Below are 26,437 nucleotides of genomic sequence, written 5' to 3' on the forward strand. Positions count from 1 at the left end.
ATCCGTGAAGGACAGAGGAGCCTGGCGTGCTGCAGTCCGTGAGTTCACAAATAGTCAGACACGAATTAGTGCCTGAACAACAACAGAAGTTTGAGAGCACAGACACTTGGGTATTAATGACGCAGGCTAAGAGGGCAGGAGAGGTGGGGAAGGATGAAACCTGATGCTGTGCATCAATATAGCAGTTTTCAAAGCTGAGTATAATTTCAACTCTAATTCTTCCTTACGGATTTAACCTTATCTGTTAGGCAGGACAGACGTGGGCCCCATTTTGTACATGAGGGAGAAGATGAAATGTTTTGCCCACAAAACATCTCAGAACCCATTAGTGGCCAAAGGGAGACGAGTGGCAAGTAGAGAATTCATGTGCCCTGACCCCTTTTAACAGCTCGTGTGCTGCCTGTTTGCGAGTGTTGGAAAAGCCATGTGGGCAGTTCTCAGCCCCACTTACCTCTGGAGTCCTTGATGCCCTGTTATCTTTAAGAACCACCAAACCATGTCAGGACCCTGGCTTAGCAGCTCCTCAGAGGCTGTTGCCCTGAGAGCTGTTGCCCCCAGAGTCCAAAGACATCAGAGTGTGTTGATTGGCCCAGAACTTTAAGTCACTAGGCACTTTTGCTACAGATAAATGTAGGCACGCAAAGAACAAATGGGGTTGATATCTGGTGCCGAGGATAGGGGGTGGAGGACAAAGAACAGAAGAAGCCAGGCGGGCTTTATCAACTCCACCATGCCTTTCCCCCGGCGGGCAGCACGGAGCCACCAGCCACTTGCCTCTTTACAGTTTTAACTAAAAGGAGCATTACAGAGGTGAATTAACATTTAAAAAGAATGTAAAAACTCAGAGCTGTTCTAATGATGATTAATGGAGAGCTATAAGGGGGCCTTGACCTGCCAGTGTCATTAAATGGATTGGCAGGTTTCTGAGCATTAATTATAAATAGCCACAGGAGTTCTCCCGCTTAACAGAATGATGATAAATCCAAGTCTCCGAGAGAGAAGGAGAAGAAAGGAAAGCAAAAAGGGGGAAAAAGTTTGCCTGTTTCTGTCTGCCCGGGTGAAGTGGGGAGAAGGCAGTGAGCAGAGGGAACGAGATAAATGATAAATTAGGCCCTGCCAGTCAATCACATTTCCTAAATGTTTTATGTCCCCAAAGCTATAAAAGCAATATTCCTTTCTGCCCTTATTGGAAGCATTTCTGTACGGCAATCACATCAGTTTCCTTGGGGATTTCAACTGAAATGTGCTTTGCCTTTTCTTTTTATATTTACTCTCCAGCCTGCGAACAAGGGAGGGTCAGAGCCCGCATACAAATGGGCAGGAGAGAGACCCAGTGACCAGGAGGGGCTGGCAGGGGGCCCTGGCTCCTCCACTGTGCCCACAGCAGAGGGCCGGCACCCCAGTTCCTGTCCTGGAATGGTCTCGTCCAGCGAGCAGGCGCCGTCCTGATAAGACCCGCAGTGAGGGCTCAACGCAAGCTTTACGGACTCCACACATGCCATGAGGGCAGGTGTGGGGTTGAGTCTGTTTTGCTCACTGCTGCCTGATCAGAACCTACAGCAGCGCCTGGCGCATCGTGGCGCCCTGCCAGTATTTGTTGAATCGGGGCATGAAGGAGGGAGAGATGAACTAGTTTATCTGTGACTAGAATGCACAGCAAGGACCTCTGGAGGGGCCACATCCAGTGCAGACACCTGAGCCCGGCAGAGCCTTGGGCGATGGGTGTTCAGGTCCTGGGCACAGCCACTGGCTCTTCTTATCCCTGGAATACGAGGATTCCAGCTTCCCCCAGCCCGTTCTTTGAAAACTCACTCAGATTCCTTGCATTTTGGAGCAGGTAGGGGACCCAGGGAGGTGCAGAGACCGAGCCAGAGTCACTCAGGTAAGTGTGTGAGCTCCAGCATGGGTCCCTCCTAGAGTCCCCTCCCCTTCCCATCACCCTGCCTCTCTCCCGCTCCCCACCATGACTTCCAGATTGTTGGCAAAAGCAATCTCAGCCAACTGGCCCTGCACCTCTGCATCCCAGAATGCTGGAGCCTGGGGATGTGTGGGTCTCCCAGCTCGACGTGCCCAGTGCCTGGGTTTAGGTGATCACCTGTGGTGGAAGAGGGAGGCAGACAGGGAGAGATCAGGAGAAGAAATGAAAGGAAGAAGCCCAAGCTAGGATTTGGAAGAATGGGTCATCCCTGGATGATGTTATATATTTTGTGTGTCGTTACTTTTCAAGGCTTTCCCTTGCAAGTCATTATTTCGACTGATTAGAAAGCGGTATTGAAAGACCTGCTTCTCTGGTACCGTTTTCCTCACATCCTATTAGTTGCAATACAATTACAAAGAATACATCAATTCCTGGCCTGCCCGCCACCGCTGCCAGAGCCGCCTATTAAAAAGCGGCCTTATTAATGGAATTGTACATCTAGGATTAATCGGCTTGCGTGGGCCATTTACATTTCTCATTCCACAAGCACTTTTGTTTGCTTAATAGGCTGAAGGAGGTAGGAAATGACACAACAAAAGCCTCTCCCAATTGCCACGGGTATCACTGGGGGATGTAATATCCCCTCCTCCTTTCATCCTGAAGTGCCGCCCAGGGATAAGATCTGGCGCATGCTGCTGGGGAGATGCGGGGCGGCAGCCAAAGCATGATCAGTGGGGAGGGGATTGCGGGGGGTGGGGGAGGCCTGGTCCAAGGAGGTGTGCAAGCTCTGGCGAAGGAGATACAGTCAGAGACTCACATACAGGGAGGTAGGGGGTGAGGGAAGGTCCAGGAGAGCGGGATCCAGGCAGGGTGACCAGCTGTGGGCCCGGCATTCACGAGATGGATGTACCCTACCTTCACCACGAATGGCTCCTGCTCACCTGGTCGGCTCCCTCCGTCCACACGGTCCTCCATCATCACCCACCCATGGCTCAGGTGCTGTAGCTCAAGTCACTCCTCTCCTGGGCTGAGCAAAGCAGTTTCAACCGAGAGGGAGTGTGGGGCCAGTGGAGGAGGCCACACATGTCCTCTGCTCTTCCTTTCTTTCATTGCTTGGAGGCCTCAGGACTGACCGCTTGGGCTTCTCTCCAGGACTTTGGGGAGGAGAGTTGAGAGCATCACGGCAGAGTTCTTGAGTTCACTAGATTCCGAGAGCCCAGCTAAGAGGCTGCCGTCTGTAGCTGTGTCTGTTGAGCAGTCCCAGAGACACCGGCCACCTGAGTGGGCCAACATGACGGCAGGGGAGTGGTGCTGAGATGGAGCGAATGGAGTAGGGGTGGCCCAGTTCCCCCAGCTCCATCAGACTCTCTAGAGAATGTGGAAACTACACCCTTACCCAGGCAGGTGCAATTACCCCCGGCACATCCTGCCTACAGGGAGTTTCCCGGGACATCAGAGAGAGGTTAGGACACCCCAGGGAAAAGTCACTCAAAAATCACAGACCTTGAACCTTTTCAGCAAACCCTGTCCCCAGAGAATCTGGCCTGTGCCGAGCAGAAGCAGGTCTGGGATGAGAGGGACATGCGGTATGTGGGTTCAGCACTGATGGGGCTTCAGCGTTGAACCACAGAGGGGTCCAGTCTGGAGATGGACAGAGAGTGGACCTCCTCTCCGGGTGGAAGCCACACTTCCCAGCTGGGGCCAGGTGCCTACCTGCCCACCCTCTCCTCGTGTCCTCTCTTCCACTTGCTCTCACAGGCTTATCCTTTCAACAATGATGCTTTATTGAATTTGCTTCTCTTTTTGTCTCTGGCCAGCTGGCTTCCCCCATGACCCACGGAGGTCCGTGCAGGTCAAACATGATGGACAGCTGAGGCATATGAAGCCCCAGACTCCTTCCAAGCCAGGCGCTCTGGTCAGATAGAGGGCTCCGGTCTCCGATGGTGTTACCGTAGCAGCAGGGTCCATGATGGTGAAGCGCTGTAATATAGTATGACTTTGTGCCTTAATGAAATTTTTTCTAGACCACTAGGAAAAAAAGACTCCATTAACCACACTACAAAGGCCTCTACTTATTAGTATTTTAGAACAGTGGCACAACATTTCGTGAATCTAATTACTGCTGACAAATATGAAAATTGAAATCAAAGTTGAATTTTCAGCTACCGTGCCTCGTATGCCAGCCTTCTCTGACTCTGACTATTGCATCAATACATTTATTCTTCCAGTAGTTTCAGCAGAAGATGGGTGATTTTCCGTCTCCCTGCTGCTGCTCACTTCCCCCGCCCACCACCAGTCCCCACACCTTCCCCGGCTAGGACCCTCTGTATTTTGAAGCATTAAATCTGACATATTCATCTTGGTGGCCAGCCCAAGCTAACTAACTTCATGTTTACCTGTCACAGACGCAGCAATGGGCTAAGCTGAGAAAGCCTCTTCCCTCTACCCGTTTCTCCTCCCACCCCCAATCCTAGCCTTCTTTTTTTCAGATAAAAGTCATTTGACTGATTTCAAATTCCTCGTGATATCAGGACCAAAAAAAAAAAAGGGACTTGTCAACACCTTTCTTTCTTTCCCCTATTAAGCACACTGTAAAAATCAATGCCTTTGTCACTTCACTCTGCTTGCGAGAATGTTTAATGGATGTCAAGGGAGCTAATGATCGCTGGTAGAAAATTCATTTTAGATTTGCTATTTATAAAGTGCTCAGTGCTCAGGTGGGAAATTAACATGAGGCAAGGAGCCGGCTGGGTGGGGGAGGTGGGAGGCCAAGCGGGGCCCTGCCAGGCTGGCAGGCGCTTTGTGTGGGCGGCACCCAAGGGCTTCTTCGGGCAGAGGATGCTAGTGTCAGAGGTGCTGTGGGGCTTTGGTACAAAGAGCACAGGCTCCGGAAACATCCAGACCCCGTGATCTGACCTTTTGGAGCCAAAATTTTTGTCAGTGATAAAATCCTATCTTGCAAAACGCGGCTCACAAGTTGTAGAAAAGGATTAAATAAAATATTACACATAAAACATTCACTGGTGACTGGCACCGAGGACTGGGATGTGTTTGATAGATGTTTCATTTTTTTCCCCACAGCCCCAAAGGCCCAGGAGGGGACCGGGACAGGGGATGGTGAGCACAGAATTGCTCCAGGATCTGAAACTGGCCAGGGCTGCACTCGAAGACAAGCCTGCCGAAGAAGGACAAACCTGCCTCACCTGCCCATACCACGGCCCCCGCGTGAGCACAGTAGTCCCTGGTTCTCAGACTTCAACAACAGTGAGCATCAGAGTCACCTGGAGGGCTTCTTAAGCCACACAACAGCTGGGCCTCATTAGCTTCAGCATTTTTGAGGGTCTAGACCAGGGGTCCCCAATCCTCTGGGCATCAGGGACCGGTTTAAGGTAAGATAATTTTTCCATGGACCCAGGTGGGGGAGGGTGGTTTGGGGATGATTCAAAGCACATTACATTTATTCTGCTCTCCATTTCTATTATTATTACATCAGCTCCACCTCGGATCATCAGGCGTTAGATCCCGGAGATTGGGGACCCCTGGTCTAGAACTAGCATTTCTGGCAAGTGCCCAGGTGGTGCTGACCACACTCAGAACCACAGTGATGGCCCTGCGAAGGGAACAGTTTCCTGAAAGACAGTGTGGAGCCACCGCCCAAAGGGCACCTCCTGAATGGCAAGTGGTCCCCGCCTGCCCGACCCCTGCCCCTCAAGCCAGTCTGGGACTCAGAAATGTCCAGCAAATCAGTGAAGGCCAGTTCAATTCCTCCCAAAGTTTACCTTGCTGGTGAAGCAGAAGAGCCAGGCGCTGGGTTCATGTTCTCGTTTGCATCAACACAAGCCAAGCCTCAGTCTCCCCTCTGGGTGGCTGGTGTCTCAGGGGCTGAGTGGGTCAGCCCCCAACCCTCCAGCCCTCCAAGGCTGTCTCAGTTGCACTTGGCATTCCAGGTCCAAAAGCTCTGGGCTGCCCCTCACCTTGCTTCTAGTCTCCTCTTCCTGGCCTTCCCTTGGACACTTCTCTGTGCTATTTGGATTAACTGCAAATCTCCTTTGATTACTCGCTGTGTTGAAACAGACATCCTGTTGCCACGTGTTTGATGACTGAGTCCCGGGGGAGTTCCTATTTGCAAGGCAGCCAGTTACGGTGCACTCGGCCTTACACATACTCCACGAGCTGCTAATTCATTGTCTAAGAAGTTGCTTTTCAGTTTTCTGATTTTTCAATAATAGGCTTCTCACCAAGCCCTTAAGCTCCAGAAATAAGCCTAAAACTACTTTTCCAGTCATTTACATAAACACCAGTGGATCGGGAAGGGAGAAAAATGGACTAGTTTTGCATGTTATTCCTAAGGCTCTGGAAGCCTCTATGGACAGCCTGTCAAGGCTGCAGGTCTGGAAAAGTGCGCTGGAAAGCGTGCGGCTCCCAGAAACCCTGACACCCCGGCAAATGATAAATCCTGAAATTTCTCCTGACGCCCTGGCTGCCGCTTTGCGGAGCTGGGCGGATATTCTGGGCACCAGCAAATTGTTCTGTCAGCACACGGCTCCCTCAGCTACATCCTGTTAGGAAGCCCGTCTTTCATCCCCCAGTCTCTGCACCACAGCCCCACCCTATGAGGCTGCATCTTGCCATCTGGGGCAGGTAAACCAGTGGCTGCAGAAAAGCTGCCCAGAGGCAGGGCCCCGAGGGACGGAATTCGGTCTCCCTGCAGCTGGCCCCGCGTTCTGTTGTGGGATTGTGGGTTCGGGGGGTGGACCATAGTAGGTGCTCAGTTTGCTCAACTGAGAAGAGGGACTTCCTGGCACGTGGGCCACTTTGAACCACCATCTGTTTTTCTATTTCTCTTTCTTTCCCAAATGTGGATTTTATATATAATCCAATGAGCCAGAAAGAGAAGCCATCTCTTTTCTCCCCACTGCCAAACTACATACCTCCCCATTAAAAAGAAGAGAAGCCAAGAAAACTTTTACCTTTTAGACTCTTAATTCTGATCTGGCCATTTTCCTGAGGTCTAAGATGTATGGACAAGAGGCAGGTGTCTGATGAACATGGCACAAAACCAAGATGCCCCCTTCAATGTGAATTTCAGATCAACAGCAAATAAGTTTTAATATAAGTATGTGCTATGCATAATTAAAAGTTAGGCATCGCTTATCTGGAAATAAGTGGGGTGTCCTGGATTTTTATCTACTAAGGCTGGCAACCCAAAAGGAAATTCTTATTAGTTTACATATTCCTATTGACTTGCCTGGTGGCTCAGATGGTAAAGAATCCTCCTGCAATGCAGGAGACCTGGGTTCAATCCCCTGGTCAGGAAGATCTCCTAGAGAAGTGAGTGGTTACGCACTCCAGTATTCTTGCCTGGAGAATCCCCATGGACAGAGGAGCCTGACGGGTTACAGTCCATGGGTTGCAAAGAGTCAGACACAACTGAGTGACTAACATTCATTCACTCACTATAGCTTTCGTACCACCAAGTCTGCTTTGTCTGCAGGTTCTTTCCTAAGGTGGGAATATTCCAGAGAAACTGAGACCCTTCCCCTGAGGCCCCAGCAGGCCCCAGGGGAGTCCTTCCTTCCTATCAGAGTTCCTCACCTGTGCTGCACGACTGCCTGACGTCAGAGGTTCTCAACATTTAGGGTGACTCACCCATCTGAGGGGCTTCTCCAGACACAGGTAGCTGCCTTTTCAGAAAGCCCCAGACTTTCTGATTCAGGGACCAAGATTGGACCAGACATAATAGATGCCTGGGCTACAAGGCTGACTCCTAACAAGGAAACTGCCAAGAGGGATACTCTGTGGGTAGAATTGGTGAATCTGAGCAGATCTCAAAAACCCTTTGTTCTTCTTTTCCAGCCTTTTAAACTCTGTTCCTGGCTGTCTTCTGTCTGCCCCTCTCAACATTGGCACAAGTGTGTGCAGGCTTCACGGTGTTGACCTCTCTGTAAGGACATCCCTGGGCTGAGAGCTTTGCAGGGTCACTGAGATGTGGAAAGGCGTCAGCTCCCAGATCAGTGTGCAGGGTCAGTTTCCAGGGTCAGTTTCCAAGTCAGTGTGCAGGGTCAGTGTCTGGGTCAGTGGGGCTGGAGGGCAGCACAAGAAAGTATCTGAGAGACAGAGCAGGACCCAGGCTGGGCAGAGGGGGAAGGGCTGCCTGTGCCAAGTTAAGGAACTTGGGCTTTATCTTGAGAGCTGCAGGCAGTTAATGGAGATTTTCAGTAAAGCACTCAAATGGCTAAATTTGTTTTTGTAGCAAGATAATCAGTAATGGGCAAGATGGAGGGATGCAGACTGGTATAGGAGACCCGTTCAGTGGCAACAGTAGTCCTGTGAGCAATGATGGCAGCCTGAGCTGGCACTGGAGACAAAGGGAAGGGCAGAAACAGAATGGAAGCCAGTGGTGAGAGACTGTGGTGGAGGAGGGGAGGGGAGGGGCGTGCATATGCCGTCATGGGGAGAAACAGCCACATGTTCCTTCTGAACACGTGCACTGTTCAGAAACCTCCTAGGGTCCCTGGCTTTACTTTTTCAGTATGAATGGAGAGACGAATTTCAGAAGATAATCCACATAAACATGAAAACTACATTTCAACAAAGTTTAAATATCCCATTTACAGTTGAGGTAAATAAAGCCTTTAGGGAAAAAAACAAAACAAAACAAAAACCCTCAGTTACTAAAGGCAGAGTTAACAATGGAACTGCGATGAGAAAAGAAATTTTTGATTGGTGTGGAGATCAAGAAATATATTTTACATGGATAGGCTCTGCAAACTGTAAATGCAAAACTCTATCTCCATAATTCCTTACAGAGTTCATGTGAGAACTGAGTTGGAGATGAGTTTTGACCGCATTTGGGAGAAAGTCGTGTATCTCCTCAACAATGGGGAAAGAGATGGAAAAGACGGTGAGAGTAGATCATATCGTATCTTACAAATCCGGAGAAAAGAGGATCAAAGCTAACATTTCACAGTAACATAAATGGAGCATGACATTTAAAAATTATGAATCACTATACTGTACACCTGTAACATATAATATTGTACTTCAACAATGCTTCAGTAAAAACAATAATAATAACAATAATTTTAAAATCCAGAGAAAAAAGAATGCCATGAGGAAAGGCATGATTAATACTATGTGGAATCCCTCTGATTCTCTAGCCAGTTCTCTCCATCATTATTCACACAACTATTTTCAGTCCTTTTCTGTTTTCTGGGGAAAAAAATAGCCAGCCTATACAGTTATAGGCATACACAGGAAATTTATATTCATGAGTGTGCACACATAAACCTACCATGGATTACACTCAGAGAAAATATAAGCTATCAGATGCAAACTTCTTCAACTTCCTGTCACTAAGTTTCAAAGTTTACCTGCATCCATACAGTACCACATACTGCTAATCAGCTTTCGTTTTTCCGTTTGTCTTTATTGTGGCAAAATACACATAAAATTTACCATTTCAACCACTTTCAAGTGTATGATTCTGTGGCATTAAGAACCTTCATGATGTTGTACAATCATAACCCCCATCTGTGTCCCCAGACCTCTCATCTTCCTAACAGAATCTCTGTACCCATGAAATAATAAACTCCCATTCCCACTCCTGGTAACTTCGATTCTACTTTTTGCCTATGAATTTCCTGTTCTAAGTACCTTATATAAGTTGCATCATACAATATTTGTCCTTTTGTGTCTGACATTTCACTTGGCATAATGTCTTCAAGGTTTTTCCATGTTGTCCAGGGGTCCCCAACCTTTTTAGCACCAGGAAGAAAGTGTTTGTTGAAAAGCAATTTTTCCACAGACCAGTTTGGGGTGGGGCATGGTATGGGGTTGATTCAACAGCATTACATTTATTGTGCACTTTATTTCCATTTCAGCTCCACCTCAGATCATCAGGCATTAGATCCCAGAGGCTGGGGACCCATGTTGTAGCCTGTGTCAGAATTTCACTCACTCATTTCCATAAGGCTGGATGACATCTCATTGTATGTACAGACCACATGTTGCTTATCCATCCCTCCCTGGAAAGGCACTTGGGTTTCTTCCGCTTTTGGTTAATGTGAATAATGCTGCTGTGAACATTGGCGTGCAAATATCTGTTTGAGTGTCTTCTTTCAAATTTTGGGGGTATATACGCCTAGAAGTGAAACTGCTGGATCATATGGTAATTCCATTTTTAATTTTTTGAGGAACCGAGATTTTTTGATTTTCCACGGTGACTGACCATTTTCCCTTCCCACCAGCAGTGCTGCTACTGCTGCTCCTGCTGCTGCGAAGTCCCTTCAGTCGTGTCCGACTCTGTGCGACCCCATAGACGGCAGCCCACCAGGCTCCCCCATCCCTGAGATTCTCCAGGCAAGAACACTGGAGTGGGTTGCCATTTCCTTCTCCAACGCATGAAAGTGAAAAGTGAAAGTGAAGTCGCTCAGTCGTGCCAGACTCTTAGCAACCCCATGGACTGCAGCCTACCCGGCTCCTCCATCCATGGGATTTTCCAGGCAAGAGTACTGGAGTGGGGTGCCATTGCCTTCTCCCACCAGCAGTGCACAAGTTTCCAATTCAGTTTCTCTATATTGTCACCATTTTTAAAAACTAAAAACCATCCTCATAGGTATTAAGTAGTATCAATTATGGTATTTGCATTTCCCTAAGGACCAGAGATGTTGCAAACCCATGGTTAATTGCCGCAAAGTAAGTGGTAAGGCCTTAATCATGCACTTGTATGGGGGCCCCTCCGGTCCTTGTCAAGGGATGTTTAAACTCCTCCTTTCATAAGACATGAATTGGCTCCTAATATTCACCCTCCCCTTCTTCCATGGTCACAGGCCCATGAGTTTGCCTGGGCATGTGGTCCTCCAGAGTGGATGGTACCTTGCCCACACTGCCTTGCATCTCAGTGTGCCCGAGTGACTAAGCTCTGGCCCAGGGCTTGTGAGGAAGGACATTCTGTGATGGCCTCAAGGGAGGGAGCATCCTTGGGAGACGGTCCGTGTGTGCATTCTGCCCCTTATTCTTTCTCCTCTTCTATCCCATGGCCTGGCACAAGGATGCTGCCCTCTTAGACCTTGTACACTGGATCCAAACCATGGGAAGGGTGGGGTCCCTGAGTGTCCCTGAGGCTGGGAACACTGCACCAGCCAGGTACACAGAGGGGTGGTTTTGTAGCCAGAGAGATAGACTTCTATCTTCTTTAAACCACTTTCACTGTGTGGTTGTCATTTCTGTCTGAACCCAAAGGTCATTGATATTTTCAAATATGTGGTTCCTTCCTTACTTTTAATAGTAATGATGCTGTTTTTTTCCTTCTCTGCAAGTCCCATTTTTCTTCCTATGCTCAAGATTTGCCCACCCAGCCCCACTTTCCTCCAGGGCCCTCACCTGGGTATCCACCTCCTATCTCCCCTCCACCCTCCCTTTACCAGCCCCGCCCACCAGCATTCAAATCTGTCTTCCCTGTTTTCCAAAAGCAACAAACTTCTCTCCAACTACAACTCCCGTGGGTGTCACAACTTTATCTCCGTTAAAAAAAAAAAAAAAAAAAAAACTTAAATAATCATCCACATGTTTTATTCTTATCCCACTTGATCCCTACACTATGTCTCCACCCCCAAAGACTGTTTTCCCAAGAGAATAGAAGATATTCTTGCCTCTAAGTCTGATCTTAGATGATCCTCAGCAATATTGATGTGGTGGCTAAGGCTCCTGCCTGCCCCAAACACACATCCTCTAACCTCAATGTCATCACACTCTCCTGGTTTTTCTCTCATGCTCTGGCCCCTACTTGTCATTTTTTTTCCCAAGATCTCTTCCCTTCCTGATCCTTAAATCCTGGTTGTCTGCCCCATTTCTCATCATCTCCCTTCCTGGGTAATCCATTGTGTCTGTGTCAAAGACCCTCTTTGTTCAAGCTCAGGTATTTTCCAGAGTTCCAGATTCATCCAGCTAACTTCATATCAGAGAGCTCTGTGTACAGCAATAAAACCATCGAGACCCAAATTGCTTTCGTCACACCCTCCCTAAAACCTGCCTGTGTCCTATTTACCCAGATATGAGAAGTCCTCTCCAATTTTGCTTTCTCGTGCATCATTGTTTTTTCTCTCCATCTCCAGGTCCTATCCTTTAAGTCAGCAGAGTCCCCACATTTTTGGCACTGACACTGGTTTTGTGGAAGACAAGTTTCCCATAGATGGGGGACAGTATATTTCAGGCAGCAATGTGAGCTATGGAGAGCAATGGGGAACTGAAGATGAAGCTTTGCTGTCTCTCCCATCACTCACCTCCTGCTGTGTGGCCAGTTCCTGACCAGCCATGGACCTTGGACAGGTAGCTGTCAGTGGCCTTGGGGGTTGGGGACCCCTGCTCTAAGTCCATGACGCTTGAATACCCACATCTCCTTGTCTCTGTCAGTCTCACCTGGTTAACTCATGCCTGCTTGGTTGCCACGTCCTCTAGTCTTTTAATTCATTCCCACACTGCAACTGGAGTAACATTTTAACATTTTTAAGTAACCTAAATAATGTTATTTATCAATTAACACTGCAAGCTTAATCATGCTGCTCTCTGGCACACAACCCTTTCTTCCCTCAGAATAAAATCTTTAACAAGAACCATAAAGCCACTCAAGGTGTGACTTGTGACTACTTCTCTAACTGCACCCCTTGTCTTTCTACCTACAAGCTGCCTCCACCCCCGCTTTATCCCAGGAAACTACACCAACACACTCAGTCTAGCCAGATTGGTACCGGATTCCTAAATTCCTAGCATACTCTCCTATTTCTAGGATTTGGCATATGCCGATTCCTTTGCTTGTAATACTTCTATCTGCTCTTACTTGGTTGAATCTAGTAACATTTGTGTCTCAGCTTTAGCATCTCTTCCTTCTAGAAGAGTTCTCTGACCTGAAAAATCTCGATGTGGCAATGGCAAACAAGACTTGCTTTCATGCCAACACTTACCATGTTGTCTTGAATTGTTTTTCTTGACTGAATGTGAGAACTAGGACTTATTGTTTATGGCTAGCACACAGTAGGGTCTGAATAAATCACTCTGGAGTAGTTGAACTAAAAATGTAAGTAAGAACTCCGCTATACTCTTGAATCTATGATTTTGCTGTTTTTTAATCATTCACCTTGGCGATGTGGACATGAAAGTTTATATCACTTGGAAATGACAGGAAACTAATGGTGACAGCTCATCAGAATACAAAAATAGCCTCAGTGGATTTAAATAATGGACCCACATGCAATGAAATTTCAAACACATAAAAGCAAGGATGGGAGAGGTCGTGAATAACAGCAATTTAGACAGGGGAATGAGTGCAACTTCAATGAGCAATAGAGTGGAATATCTGAACAAGAAAAGAAACGAGTGTAATAATAAAGTGGTCTGATGTATAAAGTCCAAAGTGTAGTAGGCAATAACCCACTCCCCACTTTGCCAATCAAACTACAGCAGGAACAATCTGCTAATGTCTTTTAGTGACTCATCATCAAACTGGAACATTCTTAGAAGATAGCGATCACAATGATTAGTGGTTTAGAAGTTACACATGATAATGGTGATAAGGAACTAAGAATGTCAAGATAAGATAACTAGGGTCCATCACAGTCTTCTCTAGAAGGAAATTGGATCGCACAATATTACTGGTACTTTGAGTGGCTCTAACTCAAGTACGTCAAGGCTGTATATTGTCACCCTGCTTATTTAACTTCTATGCTGAGTACATCATGAGAAGTGCTGGGCTGGAAGAAGCACAAGCTGGAATCAAGATTGCTGGGAGAAATATCAATAACCTCAGATATGCAGATGACAACAGCCTTATGGCAGAAAATGAAGAGGAACTAAAAAGCCTCTTGATGAAAGTGAAAGAGGAGAGTGAAAAAGTTGGCTTAAAGTTCAACATTCAGAAAACTAAGATCATGTCATCTGGTCCCATCACTTCATGGGAAATAGATGGGGAAACAGTGTCAGACTTTATTTTTGGGGGCTCCAAAATCACTGTAGATGGTGACTGCAGCCATGAAATTAAAAGATGCTTACTCCTTGGAAGGAAAGTGATGACCAACCTAGATAGTATATTGAAAAGCAGAGATATGACTTTGCCAACAAAGGTCCGTCTACTCAAGGCTATGGTTTTTCCAGTGGTCATGTATGGATGTGACCGTTGGACTGTGAGTGCCAAAGAATTGATGCTTTTGAAGTGTGGTGTTGGAGAAGACTCTTGAGAGTCCCTTGGACTGCAAGGAGATCCGACCAGTCCATTCTGAAGGAGATCAGCCCTGGGATTTCTTTGGAAGGAATGATGCTGAAGCTGAAACTCCAATACTTTGGCCACCTCATGCGAAGAGTTGACTCATTGGAAAAGACTCTGATGCTGGGAGGAACTGGGGGCAGGAGGAAAAGGGGATGACAGAGGATGAGATGGCTGGATGGCATCACCGACTTGATGGACATGAGTTTGAGTAAACTCCGGGAGTTGGTGATGGACAGAAAGGCCTGGCATGCTGTGATTCATGGGGTTGCAAACAGTCGGACACGACTGAGCGACTGAACTGAACTGAACTGGCATAAGTCAGAAAGAGGCACATTTTTGCTCCATGTAGATTTACTAGGATTGTATTCAGCTACAAGTAATGGAATCCTAATTATATGGAAATATTTTCCATAAATAATAAGTGTGGAAATACATATTGCACAGCTGGCATGACTGCTATGTTATCTTGAACTTGGGGTCCTTCTGTTAGACGGAGCCATGTGAAATTGTTTCTATCCAACTATCTTTGATTTACTCAAACAGCAAATTCATTTAGTTCAACCTAAGAGCTTCCTGTTTTGCCATTCTGGTTGTAAGTGTTTTTTTTAATTTTTTTTTTTTTTTTTGCCTTTCTGTTTGCAGGTTGGTTCCTGGGCCCCCAGATAGTATGCCAGTCTCTCAGTCAAGAAAAGCTGTGGGAGTGGTAGGGTTCACAAAGCACAGGCTTCTTGAGTGCAGTCCTCAAACTGCCACCCGGGAAACTTCCGCCTGCTTTCCATTGGCCTGACTCACATGGCATGACTCCTCGGCTCTAAGCAAATCTCAGAGGTGCGTATTATAAACAAGCATACTGCTGTCCTGAACAAATTTAGAACACTGTGTATAAAGAGAAAGGGTAGAATTTATACTGAGCAGTACTTTCTTGCAGAGTTTATCTACTCTGAAACGGGGGCTGGTGTCAATTATTCTCAGCTGTATCTGCACTGAAAGTCCTAAGTGTTTCAAAGTAGAGATGACCTCACCCCATTCTGATCCATATACTGAGATTTTTTTGTGAGTTGAACCTGGGCGTCTAACAATCTCCACAGGTGATTCGGATAGACAGCCAGAACCAGGACCACAACTCAGACAGCATCTGGTCTCTGGGGGTCCTGGAGCTGGACCCAGGAATTAGTCAACATTATTCAGGTGGGAGACGAGGCAAATTCCAAAGTACCTCCCACAACTCTAGAAAGTCTGTGAAAAGTTTCCAGACTTGGTGATTAAACTATTTTAGCCTTGGACAAGGCTTCAGCAGTGCCAGAAAGTGATGAAAAAGTGGTGATAAGGCATTCAAATCCTTCTGTTAAGAAGTTTTGAGGAAGGAAAGAGAAATATAGAACGATTATTCTTGTTTTCAGAATTGACAAAACGGCTTATTGAACTACAGATGTCTTTGCATCACCAATTGCACTGAGAAAAAAGGCTGTCAATTAATCTTGCTGTGCCTGGGTCAGGTCTCCTCTGGCTGTTTAGAAGACAGTCAAATGCCCCCGGGGTAGGGAGTGGCGAAGGAGGAGGCAGAGTAGGTTTGAAGAAGTGGGTAAGAAGCACTTACCTCTTCACCTTCTCTAGATAAAGAAAACCCACCAGTCACTCTCCTCTTGTCTTAGGTCTGAGTTTCCCTTGCCCTCTGATGCCACCTCAGAGAGCAGCCCCCTCTTCCAGGCTTCTGACCAGCTGACCTCTAGAGGGACCAATTTCTGCTCTTGGGTGAGTTTAGCCAGGAAGAATGAGAGCTCATTTCCACTACCTGTGTACCTATAACATCTGGTTTATGGCTGGTGATCGCCAGCAGGGGTGACTGATGTGTGTAGTTTCATATTCAGAGTCTCAAAGAGGTCTTGTCAGAGGAGGAGATGAGTTGAATCTGATAAACAGACTTCAGAAAAGGGTAAGTTCCAAGGTCAGGTTGTTGTGTGAACAGTATGACACAGTCATCGGAGAAGGAAGGGGTAATTATAGCTCACCCGGATTCTACAGGGTTCTCTGGCTCCTCATAAACCTAAGGGCACTTCTCTGTCTCTTTCTCTCCCCCTTCTGTTTTATCCATAAACACTGATCAGCTGTGTGCCAGGTACTAGGCTAGGTGCGCTGGCACACAGGCAGTCCCAGACCTCCAGGGGCTCACTGTCCACTGACAGAGACAGAGGTGTCAGCAGGGAAGCACACAACTCGCAATAGATGCAAAGACCAAAGGAAGCGCCAGAGCCGTGGGGGGCAGAAAAGGAGGCAGTATGAGCTTCGGAGAGACGCTGAGCCGGGAGTTCTGTCTTCAATCATAGCAAGTTTTTGCCAGGTGGACAGGACAGCCATCAGTAGAGGGAGCAGGCAAACACTTACCAGGAGGAAGCTGCAGCAAAGCCCTAGGAATTCAGGGAACCAGAGGACAAAGGGTTTGGAGAGAGGCTGGCACCCCCGGCTCATGCCTTTTCAGAGAGCAGAGATTTCATTTTATCTGGATTTAGAATCAGGTGAGGCTACATTCTATAATACTCAAAGCACACGGGGAAGAGATTTACCTTAAGAAGAAAACAGCATAACCAGAATAATTTTAGAAAGGGCCATCGGCATGCTTTCTATGAATGATGATACAGAAAACAGGAGAAAAGCTTGGAATATTTAACTTAGGGAGAAGGGGAGGGAATCGTGTTTTCAAATATTTGAAGAAAAGTCATGTCGAAGAAAAACCAGTCTCGTCCTGTGGGTAGTAGTATTAGCAGCACTCGTAATACTATAGGTGATATTTATTGAGAGCTTATTGTGTGCCAGGCAGTGTTCTGAGCACTTTCTCTGCAGTAACTTATGTAATCTTTACACCAGCCTTAAACCTAAGTCTCAGAATTAGCTCTGTTTTGTACAAGAGGGAACTGAATTGCCCTCAGAGGTTGATTAAATCGCCAAAAGTTTCAGCCTAGAAAGTGGCAGAGCCAAAGCTTGGGCCCAGACCATCCAACGACTATGCTGTGTTTCCTCTCCAGATCGAGAACAAGGGGCTGGAATCAATAAGAGGACAGATTCTTCTCCTTTGTCTCCCTGTCTTCCTGATCAGTCAGATGCAGTAGCTCTGGAGAGAGGCAAGTTCCCCTACACTGGAGATAGAAGTGAGGGGACCACTGCAGCTGCACCACTGGGATGTTAGAGCTCCAACAGAGGGATTGAAATAAACCATCATGAAAGTCTCTCTGGGCCTGAGCTGGTTGTGACTCTGCCTGGCTGACACAGCAGTGGAAACACTTCGTGAGTTACCCAGGGACTGTACTTGGCACAAATCCGCACGGTAGCTCTGCTCCCCCTGTGCCGTCTGCTCCTGCTGACTCCATCAAAACAGGCATGCTTTCCCTCCTGCCTGCGCTGCAGGGTCTGACCTGGCTGGGAGGCAAGAGCCAGCCTCCCTCAGCCTAACACAGTAGCTGCCAAACTGCCATTGGGGTTCTGAGCACGGAGCCTTTGTTGCCAGTGAGAAGGAGAGAGATGGAAGCGGCAGGCTGGGTAGCCGGTTCCTGGGGAGTGAGCGGGAGTGGAGGCCAGGAGAGAGAGATGGAAATCTTCACACTTATGAATGGAGCTTCTGCCAAGACGCACCATCACTTAGCTCGCGCTAAATCAGGCTCCAACACATCCATTCTTGACCCACATTCGCACATTCCAAGGCTCCGGAATTTCTCCTATGGGATCGATCATTCTCATTCCTGAGTCCCCCTACCTGAAATGCTGTGGCTCGTTTGTCCTTCCCTCCCACCTGAAGGATGCCTTCTAGACGAGAAACACAGGCACGTGTGGATACGTGATAGTGTGTATGATACAGTGTGCACTGTTTGTGTGCACACACACCATCACATGTTCCGACTGTGGTCGCCCGTCTGTGGCTGTTTATATTCTTAGTTTCCTGCAAACAGACACTGCTTCTGAATGTTTTCTCCTAGCACCACTACCTTTCAAGTACTAGGAAAGGCTATTTGCAGAATTGCAAAATGTGGGACGTGAAACTGGAAAATCTTTGAGTCTAACCGCTTAATTTTAGAAATGAAGTGACAGAGGCTCCTAGAAGGGATGTGCCTTATCCCAGGTTGGAGAAAGTTTTCTGATAACCAAAGAGGTATGGCTTTCAAACCTGGCCATAGGTTGGAACCTCTTAGAGAGCACGGGAAAATATCAGAACATCTCACAAAGAGATGCTGATGTAACCGTTCTGGGATGGGGTCCAAGCATTGGCATTTTTATAAAGCTCCTCAGGTGATTCCATGGTAGAACAAATTTGAGGACCATTGGCTTAGAAAATGGGAGTATTGCAAACAAAGGCACATTGCACCTGTCTCATGAGGACCTCCTAACAGTAGAGGCAGATTGCTCCAGGTTGCTTGACTTGAAGAATCGTGGATGCATGAGAAAGGTACTTACCTGTACTTCTACAGGGGAAATGCTAAGAAGAGTCACCAGCACTATGGAAATGCAGACAGAAGCAGCCAGGTGAGTAACCCCCCTAAAGTGTTCAGAGGGCAACCACAACACACACTGTGAGCAGAAGGGAAGCTCGATTCTCTTTGGGTGCATACAGCTGAAAACACAAGCTGACGACTGAAAAAAGGCTATGTATGTCCCAACCACAGTTATAGCATCAGAGAGCAAATGAATGATGACGCTTGTCTGTCATTCTAGGAACCCTAAATCAGGGTGTGATGAGTGGGTAGCAGAGAAGGAAATGGCAACCCACTCCCGTATTCTGGCCTGGAAATTCCCATGAACAGAAAAGACTGGTGGGCTCAGTGAATGACTGAGCACACGAGTAGGTAGCAAAGAAAGGGTTCTCAGAAAGGAGGTCATCTTAAGTCCACCCTAAAATAGGAAACCCTCAGGGTCCCATGAACTGAACTTGCCTCACCCTGATCAGTTGCCTCAGCAAACCCCACCGTGCCTGCGTAAGCACCCCCTCCCCTTGCTGTCTTTGGCCATCCAGTTCTCTGCAGAAGGCAGGGTATGAAGGCGTTGGACAGGCCACTGGCAGGGGTGGCAGTGGTGCCAAGAACCAGCCAATAACTTGAATGACAATGACAAGAGCCAGTGGTCACCAAGCCAGCACCTCACAGCAGCTTTTGCTGCCACGTGCCAAGGGAGGGAGAATCACACACCCTGAGCCCTTCCGGCCAGGAGTCACAATGGAGCAACAGAGGTAGCACCTCTGACGTGATAAACCCAGAGCCTGGCTGCGCTTGCTCTCCCACGCTCCCTATCTAAAAACAAGCCTCCAGGATTGGTGTGCTCTTGCCACCCGTCGTAATATGCACAGGCAACTGTGCAAAAGACTATGCCACCCAGCACCCCTCCACCCCTACTTCTGATATTCCTGCTGGTTCTTCCCAACGTGATTAAAAAGGATGACAAATCAAATCAAATCTGGGGATTGTACTCTAGTTGGTTTGGTCACTGATATATTCCCAGCACCTACAACAATGCAGGGAACATAATAGGAACTCAATAAACACTCGCCAGGTGACTGAACCAATGCACAAGTAAACAACCAGATCTAGTCTGTGTTGAATTGGATTTTGGTGACACCACCAAGATGAAGCCAAGGAGGCACCGCTGGAGAGTGAATTTGAATGAGCTACTGAAGCCAAAACCAGTCCATCTTTTGAACAGTCCTTTATTACTGTAAAGGGCAATACTCTTCAAGAAGCCAAAAAAAAAAAAAAAATCAAATTTAGTAACCTAAGATGTCGTTAGTAACAGAGCTGAAGAATGTGTTTTCCAATATTTGGTTTCTCAGCTTGACAGTCTCTCTTGAAATACTCTTTTCTCAGCAATGGAAATGTGAAGCGCTGTTGGTTTGTTTTGCAGTTTGCAAATGACTTACAGAGCTCTTCTGGCAGAGTTTCTGTTTTTCTTCTTGCAAATAAACAAAAGGCCATTTCTCTAATATGACTTAAGCGGGGGAGATTCTGTGATCTCCTGTCTTGGTTTGGGAAGGAAGAGAAAAGGAGGGGCAAGCAGAAAGATGAGGGAAGAAACTGGAACAAGTAGGGGGTACAAGTGGAACAGAAGCAGGAAAGAGGCAAAAGGAAAAGGGATGTGGAACCCTGGGGTATCAGACACGCAGCAGCTGAGGACGCTGCCTTCAGTGGGATCGCAGCTAACCTTACGGACATGAACTCCCCACTGGTTCCTTGGTCCCCCCCCCACCCCGCACCACCATTGCAGTCTATCAGCTGGGCTCCTGTGACCTGGGAGGACAGACCCCCCTCCCCCCTCTCCTAGGCAAGCCTACATGAGGCAGAGCAGCCCCTACCAGCTTGACCCAGATCTGTCAGCTGATCAATTATTTTTCCCACGGAGGAGAAGGAAAAATGAAAGGAAGAAAGAATAAGGGACCACGAGAAACAGAAAAGGGAGGGCAGAGAAGAGGGGGAGAGGGGACAGAAAGAGGGAGGGAGGGAGAAGAGGGGAGAGAGGGAAGGAAAGGGACGGTGGAGGGACGCGCACATCTCTTGTACAGACGCTCCCGCAAGTTTAAGCTGCCATAGCAAGGGCAGGCTCAGTTCAGAAGGTTGCAGAAACACACACACATAAATACATAAAACATAAGCTCTAGAGGTTGCTGAACAAAATCAGTCAAAGCAGAGGATGGGGGCCTCTTCTTTCCACCCTTTGCCAGTCCAGCTTGCATCTGGTTTTTACTCTCTGAAACTCCTGGTTCCTCCCATATCCCCTCCCCCAGGGCCCCGCCCCTCTGCCATGGGCCCCGCCCCCTGACACCTCCTGGCTAAAGTCTTCCTCCTACTAGGAAAGGGTGAGGAGGCGTGGTCCCGCGTGTTTCCTCTAAATCCCCTCTGGTCCTCTTCCACCGCGCACCCTCTAAGAGAAGGAGGGCCGAGCCACCGGGTCGGCGGAGGAGACACCCCGGAGGATGTGGTACCCAAGACTCCATCGTACCTGCAGGCCATCGATTACCTTATTTTTGCATGTTTTCATTTTTTATGTGTAATTAGTTTTATTGAATTTCAAATGACTACAGACATAAAGTAAACATGTAACAAGCCAGTAGAGCAGAAAGGAAAGGAGCTGCGTAAATACCAGCAGGCTCAGCGTGGAGCTCCACTTAGCACCACATGTTTGCTGCGTTACAAGCATTAATGAGTCTTTACAACCCTTGGGGGAGTTGCTCCCCGGCCTGGCAGACAGGTGGGGAGACTTCCCAGAGGGAAGTATCGTCACCTACGGAAGTCATGGGGAACTTTGTGTTCGGATGTACCTGCTCCCCACCCAGCTGTGCTCAGGCCACCTGAAGCGATTGGAAATCAGTCAGACAGGCACGCCCATTACAGTGTTTGAAGGGTCCATAGGACCTCTGCTGAGGTTAAATATAAAGCAAAGTGGGTTTTTTTTGGTTTTTTTTTTTTTACACCTTCATCTTTCTAGTTGATGGGCAGGAGCAGGCCATGAGCTCCAGACATAAAATATCTGGAACAGAGACAAATCCTCGACACAATCATCCTCTCCGAAGTGTTTCCACCATAAGGAGAGAGTGACAGCATCGCACATCATTCTTCCAGCATCTTCTTACATATGCAGGAATCACCTGTCCTGCAGGTCACCCCTTCTTAGGATGTCCAGAGAGCACACCTCATCCCGAGGGATAAAGCCAACACTGGTGTGACCCATCCATGACAAGCAGCTGGCCCCAGCCTGGGTTGCTGCACCTCAGGGCTGCCAGGGAGCAGGGGCAGATCCTCAGGGAGCTGCTAGGGACAGTGCCCTTGGAGCACTCAAGCAGGGAACAAGGAGAGGCCCTCCAGGGACACAGCTCCGCACCCTTCAGCCCCGTGCCACAAGAGAGGCCACTGAGAAACCACGGAAGTCAGGGGGAGAGGCCACAGCTGCGGAAAAGGGTTTCCAGGGCTCACTTCGGCTTTAAAAGTGATGAAAGGGAAGAGCCAGCCCTAGGACTAGCCTGAAACTGCCACCCGAGAGCCCCCCTGGCTGGGACTCTGCGCCCACTTCCATCCAATGCCCGGAGGGCAGTCCCAGGGTGTGAAGAGTGGAGGGAAGCTGCAGTTCTTATGCACTCCACGACTTGCCCGTGGCCCCCCTGCCTCCCCCATTGGAAGCTCCAAGTCTGGCAGCTGGCGTTCACTTTGTGAAGCTCCTCTGTCATCTCCCCTTAATTTTTTTTTTGGCCATGCTTCCAAGTGCCCACAATGCTTACTTACATCAGGCCCAGGAGCCCATCTCCCCAAACCGATTTTTCACTCTGCCAGTAAACATTGTTATGGTCTCATCTGTCACCCCCACTCCCCCCATCTCAGAAGCGTTGCCCAGCTCAGGCTGCGGCTGGCACCCAAGTGTTTGCTGTGAGTGGCAGGAACTTGGCCGATCCGCCCAGCTGAACCGTGTCCGTGTCACCGGCGCTCAGAGAAAGAGAGGGGAACCCAGCTCCATTTCCTCTCCCTTCCCCTCTGCCCTGCTGCTGTGTATGTGGGCAGGTAGTTGACATGGGATGTGAGTGAGGAGATGAGAGAAAATGAGAAAGGTAAGACAGGAATCTAGCCCAGCTCCTGGGAAGGTGTTGAAAGGAGCATTAATCCTTCGAAGGAGAAATGGTCGGGTTTCTGGAAAGAGAGAAGATGCCGTACACCAGCCATTCCTCTCTGAGCCTCTCCGTGGCAGGAGGTGGGCGGTGAGCTGAAAAGGACAGCGCCTCATCCAGGAGCTTCTCTGGCTCCAGGGCCGAGGAGGAGCTCTGGCTAATCAACCCCAGAGCGTCTTAGGGCCAGAGCCCCTGGGCGCTAATCACCCCCACCCTCTCCCTATCACTAATCAGGGCTGACTCCCTCCTCCTCTAAGCTGGATCATGGTGGCTGTGGAATGGGGTGAGGAGCAGGTCAGGGAGGGGTCCATCAACCACCCCTAGCCCCCAACACCTTTTCAAGAAGGCAAGAAGCCCAGGAAGTAAGGGCTCTAGGAAGAGCCAGCCTAAAACAAAAACAGAGAAGAAAAAAATTGCCTTAGAATGTGTACTGCATTCTAACTAGTCCCACCGGGTCAAGGCAATAGGGGTGGGTTATTGCAGGCAAGACCTGGCTGCCTGAGTAATTCTGTGAGTTTGATAAGAGGTAACTGGCCCACCCCAGCTCCCATGCCCTGAAAGAGAAAACACACATCACCTTGGCTGGTCCAACTGCCACGTGGCTCGAGAGGGTGGGGGGTGGGTCTTGGGGGTCACTTTGCCTTAAAATTGGGCAGCCCAGTTCTTTTCTGACACATCGAAGCCTATTGAAAGCTGGTTCGAGGTGGATAGTGCAAGTAAGGCCATGATTCGTCTTAGGAAATTCAGGATTTGGTAGAATGTGAGGAGGGCTGGGGTAACCCAGTCACCCTTATCCCCACCCAAGATGGCAACAAGAGTGTACAATCAGAATTCCCTGGGGGGAGAACTTCGCACCCCCACTTTCTTCTCATCGGTTCGGGAATGATTCAAAGTATGAGCAAATATTATGCTTCCCTGCATTTATTTCTGATGAAAAAAAAAATCACGTATGCTAATTTATATGTAAATCCAGTATGGCCCTGGGGCTCCTGGCAAGCTGCCAATGGGGCTGTGGATGGTGGAATTTTGGCAATTGTCTCCAGTCGGAGGTTAAAATGGAAGAGACTCAGACCTCAGGACGGATGGAAATGATGGAGGTCTTGGGACCTTCCCTGTCCCTTCCTCCGGACCCCTGACTCCACCCTGCCCCCATTTGGTTTACATTTCTGGGTTACATGATGGAAGCTGTTACTGGAGGTTGCCTGGCTCTGGGCTCAGTTTCCCCAGTGCCAGAGTTGGGGCCCTGATCTCACTGGGTGAGCCCCTGTTCACCCAAGTACAAGCAGGGGTGCGCGTGAACACGAACACACACACACACACACACACACACACACGCATGCTGCCTCTGCTCCATGTTATATAAGAGGAGTCAGTCAGGGCTGCCTCCACGTGGCCTCCTTCACGCTCACACCCACTGCCCCGTGGGGGAGGAGGGACACCCTGAGGCCCGTGCGCCCCACCCCCAAGGCTGGGAGCTGCAGGGCAAGGAGATCCCATACGATGGACTTCCTTGCATCCTTGCGGAGCCCTCCAGGGTCCCCTTCCCCGCTCTTTGAGCCCCAGCCGAGGGTTCGCAGGCATTTGATCCTTCCCAGCCTGGTCCTTCTGCCCACCTCCTGTGGGTCTGTGTGGACGCCTCTGCAACTCCGGCAAGGGGAGTCCCCAAAGACCACCCTCAGGGGGAACTCAAGGGACTAGTGACGGGGACCGCAAGAGCCCTGTACTGCAGTGGGGAAGGGAACCGGATGGGTGGGACTCCCCAGCCTTCTCCACCCCCGCCCACCGGGAGCCAACTTTCCTCTGGGGACACAGCAGCCAGCACTGAGCTCCCAAGTGGGCTCCTGTGGGAGGCGGAGCTGGACCACCCACCAGGGAAACTTTCTCTGCCCACCTCAGTCACTGAGAACGCAGGGGTCTTAGGCGCACACCAGATCCTCAAAGGACAGGGCGGGCGGGGTGAGCAGGTGGGCAGGGAAAGCGGCTGCTGGGAGGTGGGAGCCTGCTGGGAGGTGGGAGCTGGGACAGAGCGCTGGGCACCCCCAACCTCCGGTGCAGCGAGGGGAGTCCAGGCTGAAGTGGATTCCCACCCACCCCCAGCACAGCAGGACCACAACTCGGCAAGCCCGGCCCTGACTGCAGCCCAGAGGGCTCGGCTTCCCAGAGAAAGAAACAGAACGTTAGCATTCGACTCCTACCGCCTCTCTCCCTTCAACTTAGGACAGCTTTCCGGAATCTCAGAGCCTGCTTGCTCCCGCAGCCTCTTCTCTGCTTTTTAACCAACCCCCGCTGCTCTCCTCCACAAACACACCCCCAAACACACAGAAAACTAACCCGGCTGCCCAGCTCCGCTGCAGACTGATTCAGCCCTCAGAGCTGGCTTTCTGACCACAAAGCGTAGTTACCTGATTATGCCTAGCCTGCATTTTCCATTTGCTCCTTGCAGAAGCTTTGCAAGTTTACTGGTGGATAGATATTTAAAGTTTCCTCTCGAAATTTCTTCCCAGTACCACAAGCAACGCATTAGCTTCCCCGCCGCCCTCCGAATCCTTAATTCCCCGGCTTCCATGTGTCTCCATCCATCGTGTGTGTGCAAGAATGTACAGACAGCCAGGGGACCAGCACACAGCCACGTTACCAAACAGGAGCCCCAGACACACTTTACTTATGTACATACATCCCCCGCCCGTTCCCCTAGCAGCCAGAATCGATCAATACCCTTACAGCCTGGGAGGGAGGAGAACGTCCCAGCCATGCTGCTGGAACGCGAGCGAACGCTCTCTCCTCCACCTGCAAACCATACAGCAGAGCCGACTCGGAGAGTCTGCGAATCACCCACAGCACACTGTACAATTCCTGGGTCGGCTGCAGGCAGATCAATAGCAAGCTCTTACCTTGAAAGAGAAACAGAGCAGCCAGCGCCGTGAAGATTGCCCAAGAGATAGAATTGTGCATTTTTGCCTGGATGGTTTTCATGATTTTTTTTTCTTCTTTTTCTTCTTTTTTGTCAGGTTCGGTTTTCTCTTTCTTTCTTTCCTGACAGATTGCGTTGCTCTCGAGCTGGTGGAAGGAGGTTTAAATCCACTGTTTTGCTGAAGGACACCACAAGAAAGCCAAGGATGGGAGAGTGTGACTTCTCAGTAATTATCTCTCTTCATACTCTGGCACTGAGACACATCGTACAATCTGGCCCTGGACAGCCCTCCTACGAGCTGCAATCATTGGTTCTAATCCAAGGATTGACAGAGCTACAACACACGCGCGCGGGCACACACGCGCGCGCACACACACACACTCAGGAATCATTTACTGGGCAAATCAGGCTAGCTGATTAAAGAGACAGGAGCCTGGAGAGATGGCATGATAAATGTCACTTTGGCCCTTCTATATTGCCTTCATTTTTTAAACTGACAGTCTCAGAGCCCCAAACATCAAAAAATCCCTTTCCTCTGGCATTCCCTGGCCTCCTGAACTCAGATTCCCTTTACACTGGAAAAATCCCATAGCCAGCCACTGCTTACTAGAAATTTTAAAGGGACATTTTCATGCTTGGTGAAACTCGCAAAGATGAGTCAAATTTCATTTGCTGGTATTTATTTTCCTCTCCGATGAAAATATCATTCAGTGACAGATTTTCTCT

At 48.8% G+C, this 26,437-nt stretch overlaps 1 protein-coding gene and 1 pseudogene across 5 annotated transcripts in view; both read right to left on the reverse strand.

Moving 5' to 3' along the window:
* NTM (neurotrimin) overlaps positions 1 to 26,076 on the reverse strand; it is a 964,182-nt gene extending 938,106 nt beyond the window's left edge. Inside the window, exon 1 of one of the 5 annotated variants that reach the window (XM_070783417.1) lies at positions 25,692 to 26,076. Coding sequence is in view for 4 of the 5 variants with exons in the window: in XM_019955366.2 (XP_019810925.2) it covers positions 25,692 to 25,773 (82 nt within the window). In the remaining variant the exon portion in view is untranslated. The remainder of the gene's footprint in view (positions 1 to 25,691) is intronic. The other 4 variants (XM_019955366.2, XM_070783419.1, XM_070783418.1 and 1 more) reach the window with 4 other exon arrangements.
* Positions 10,590 to 10,704, reverse strand: LOC139180831 (U6atac minor spliceosomal RNA; annotated as a pseudogene).
* Positions 26,077 to 26,437: the final 361 nt, after the last annotated feature.

This window comes from Bos indicus, chromosome 29 (assembly GCF_029378745.1).
Source record: "Bos indicus isolate NIAB-ARS_2022 breed Sahiwal x Tharparkar chromosome 29, NIAB-ARS_B.indTharparkar_mat_pri_1.0, whole genome shotgun sequence".
Taxonomy (NCBI): domain Eukaryota; kingdom Metazoa; phylum Chordata; class Mammalia; order Artiodactyla; family Bovidae; genus Bos; species Bos indicus.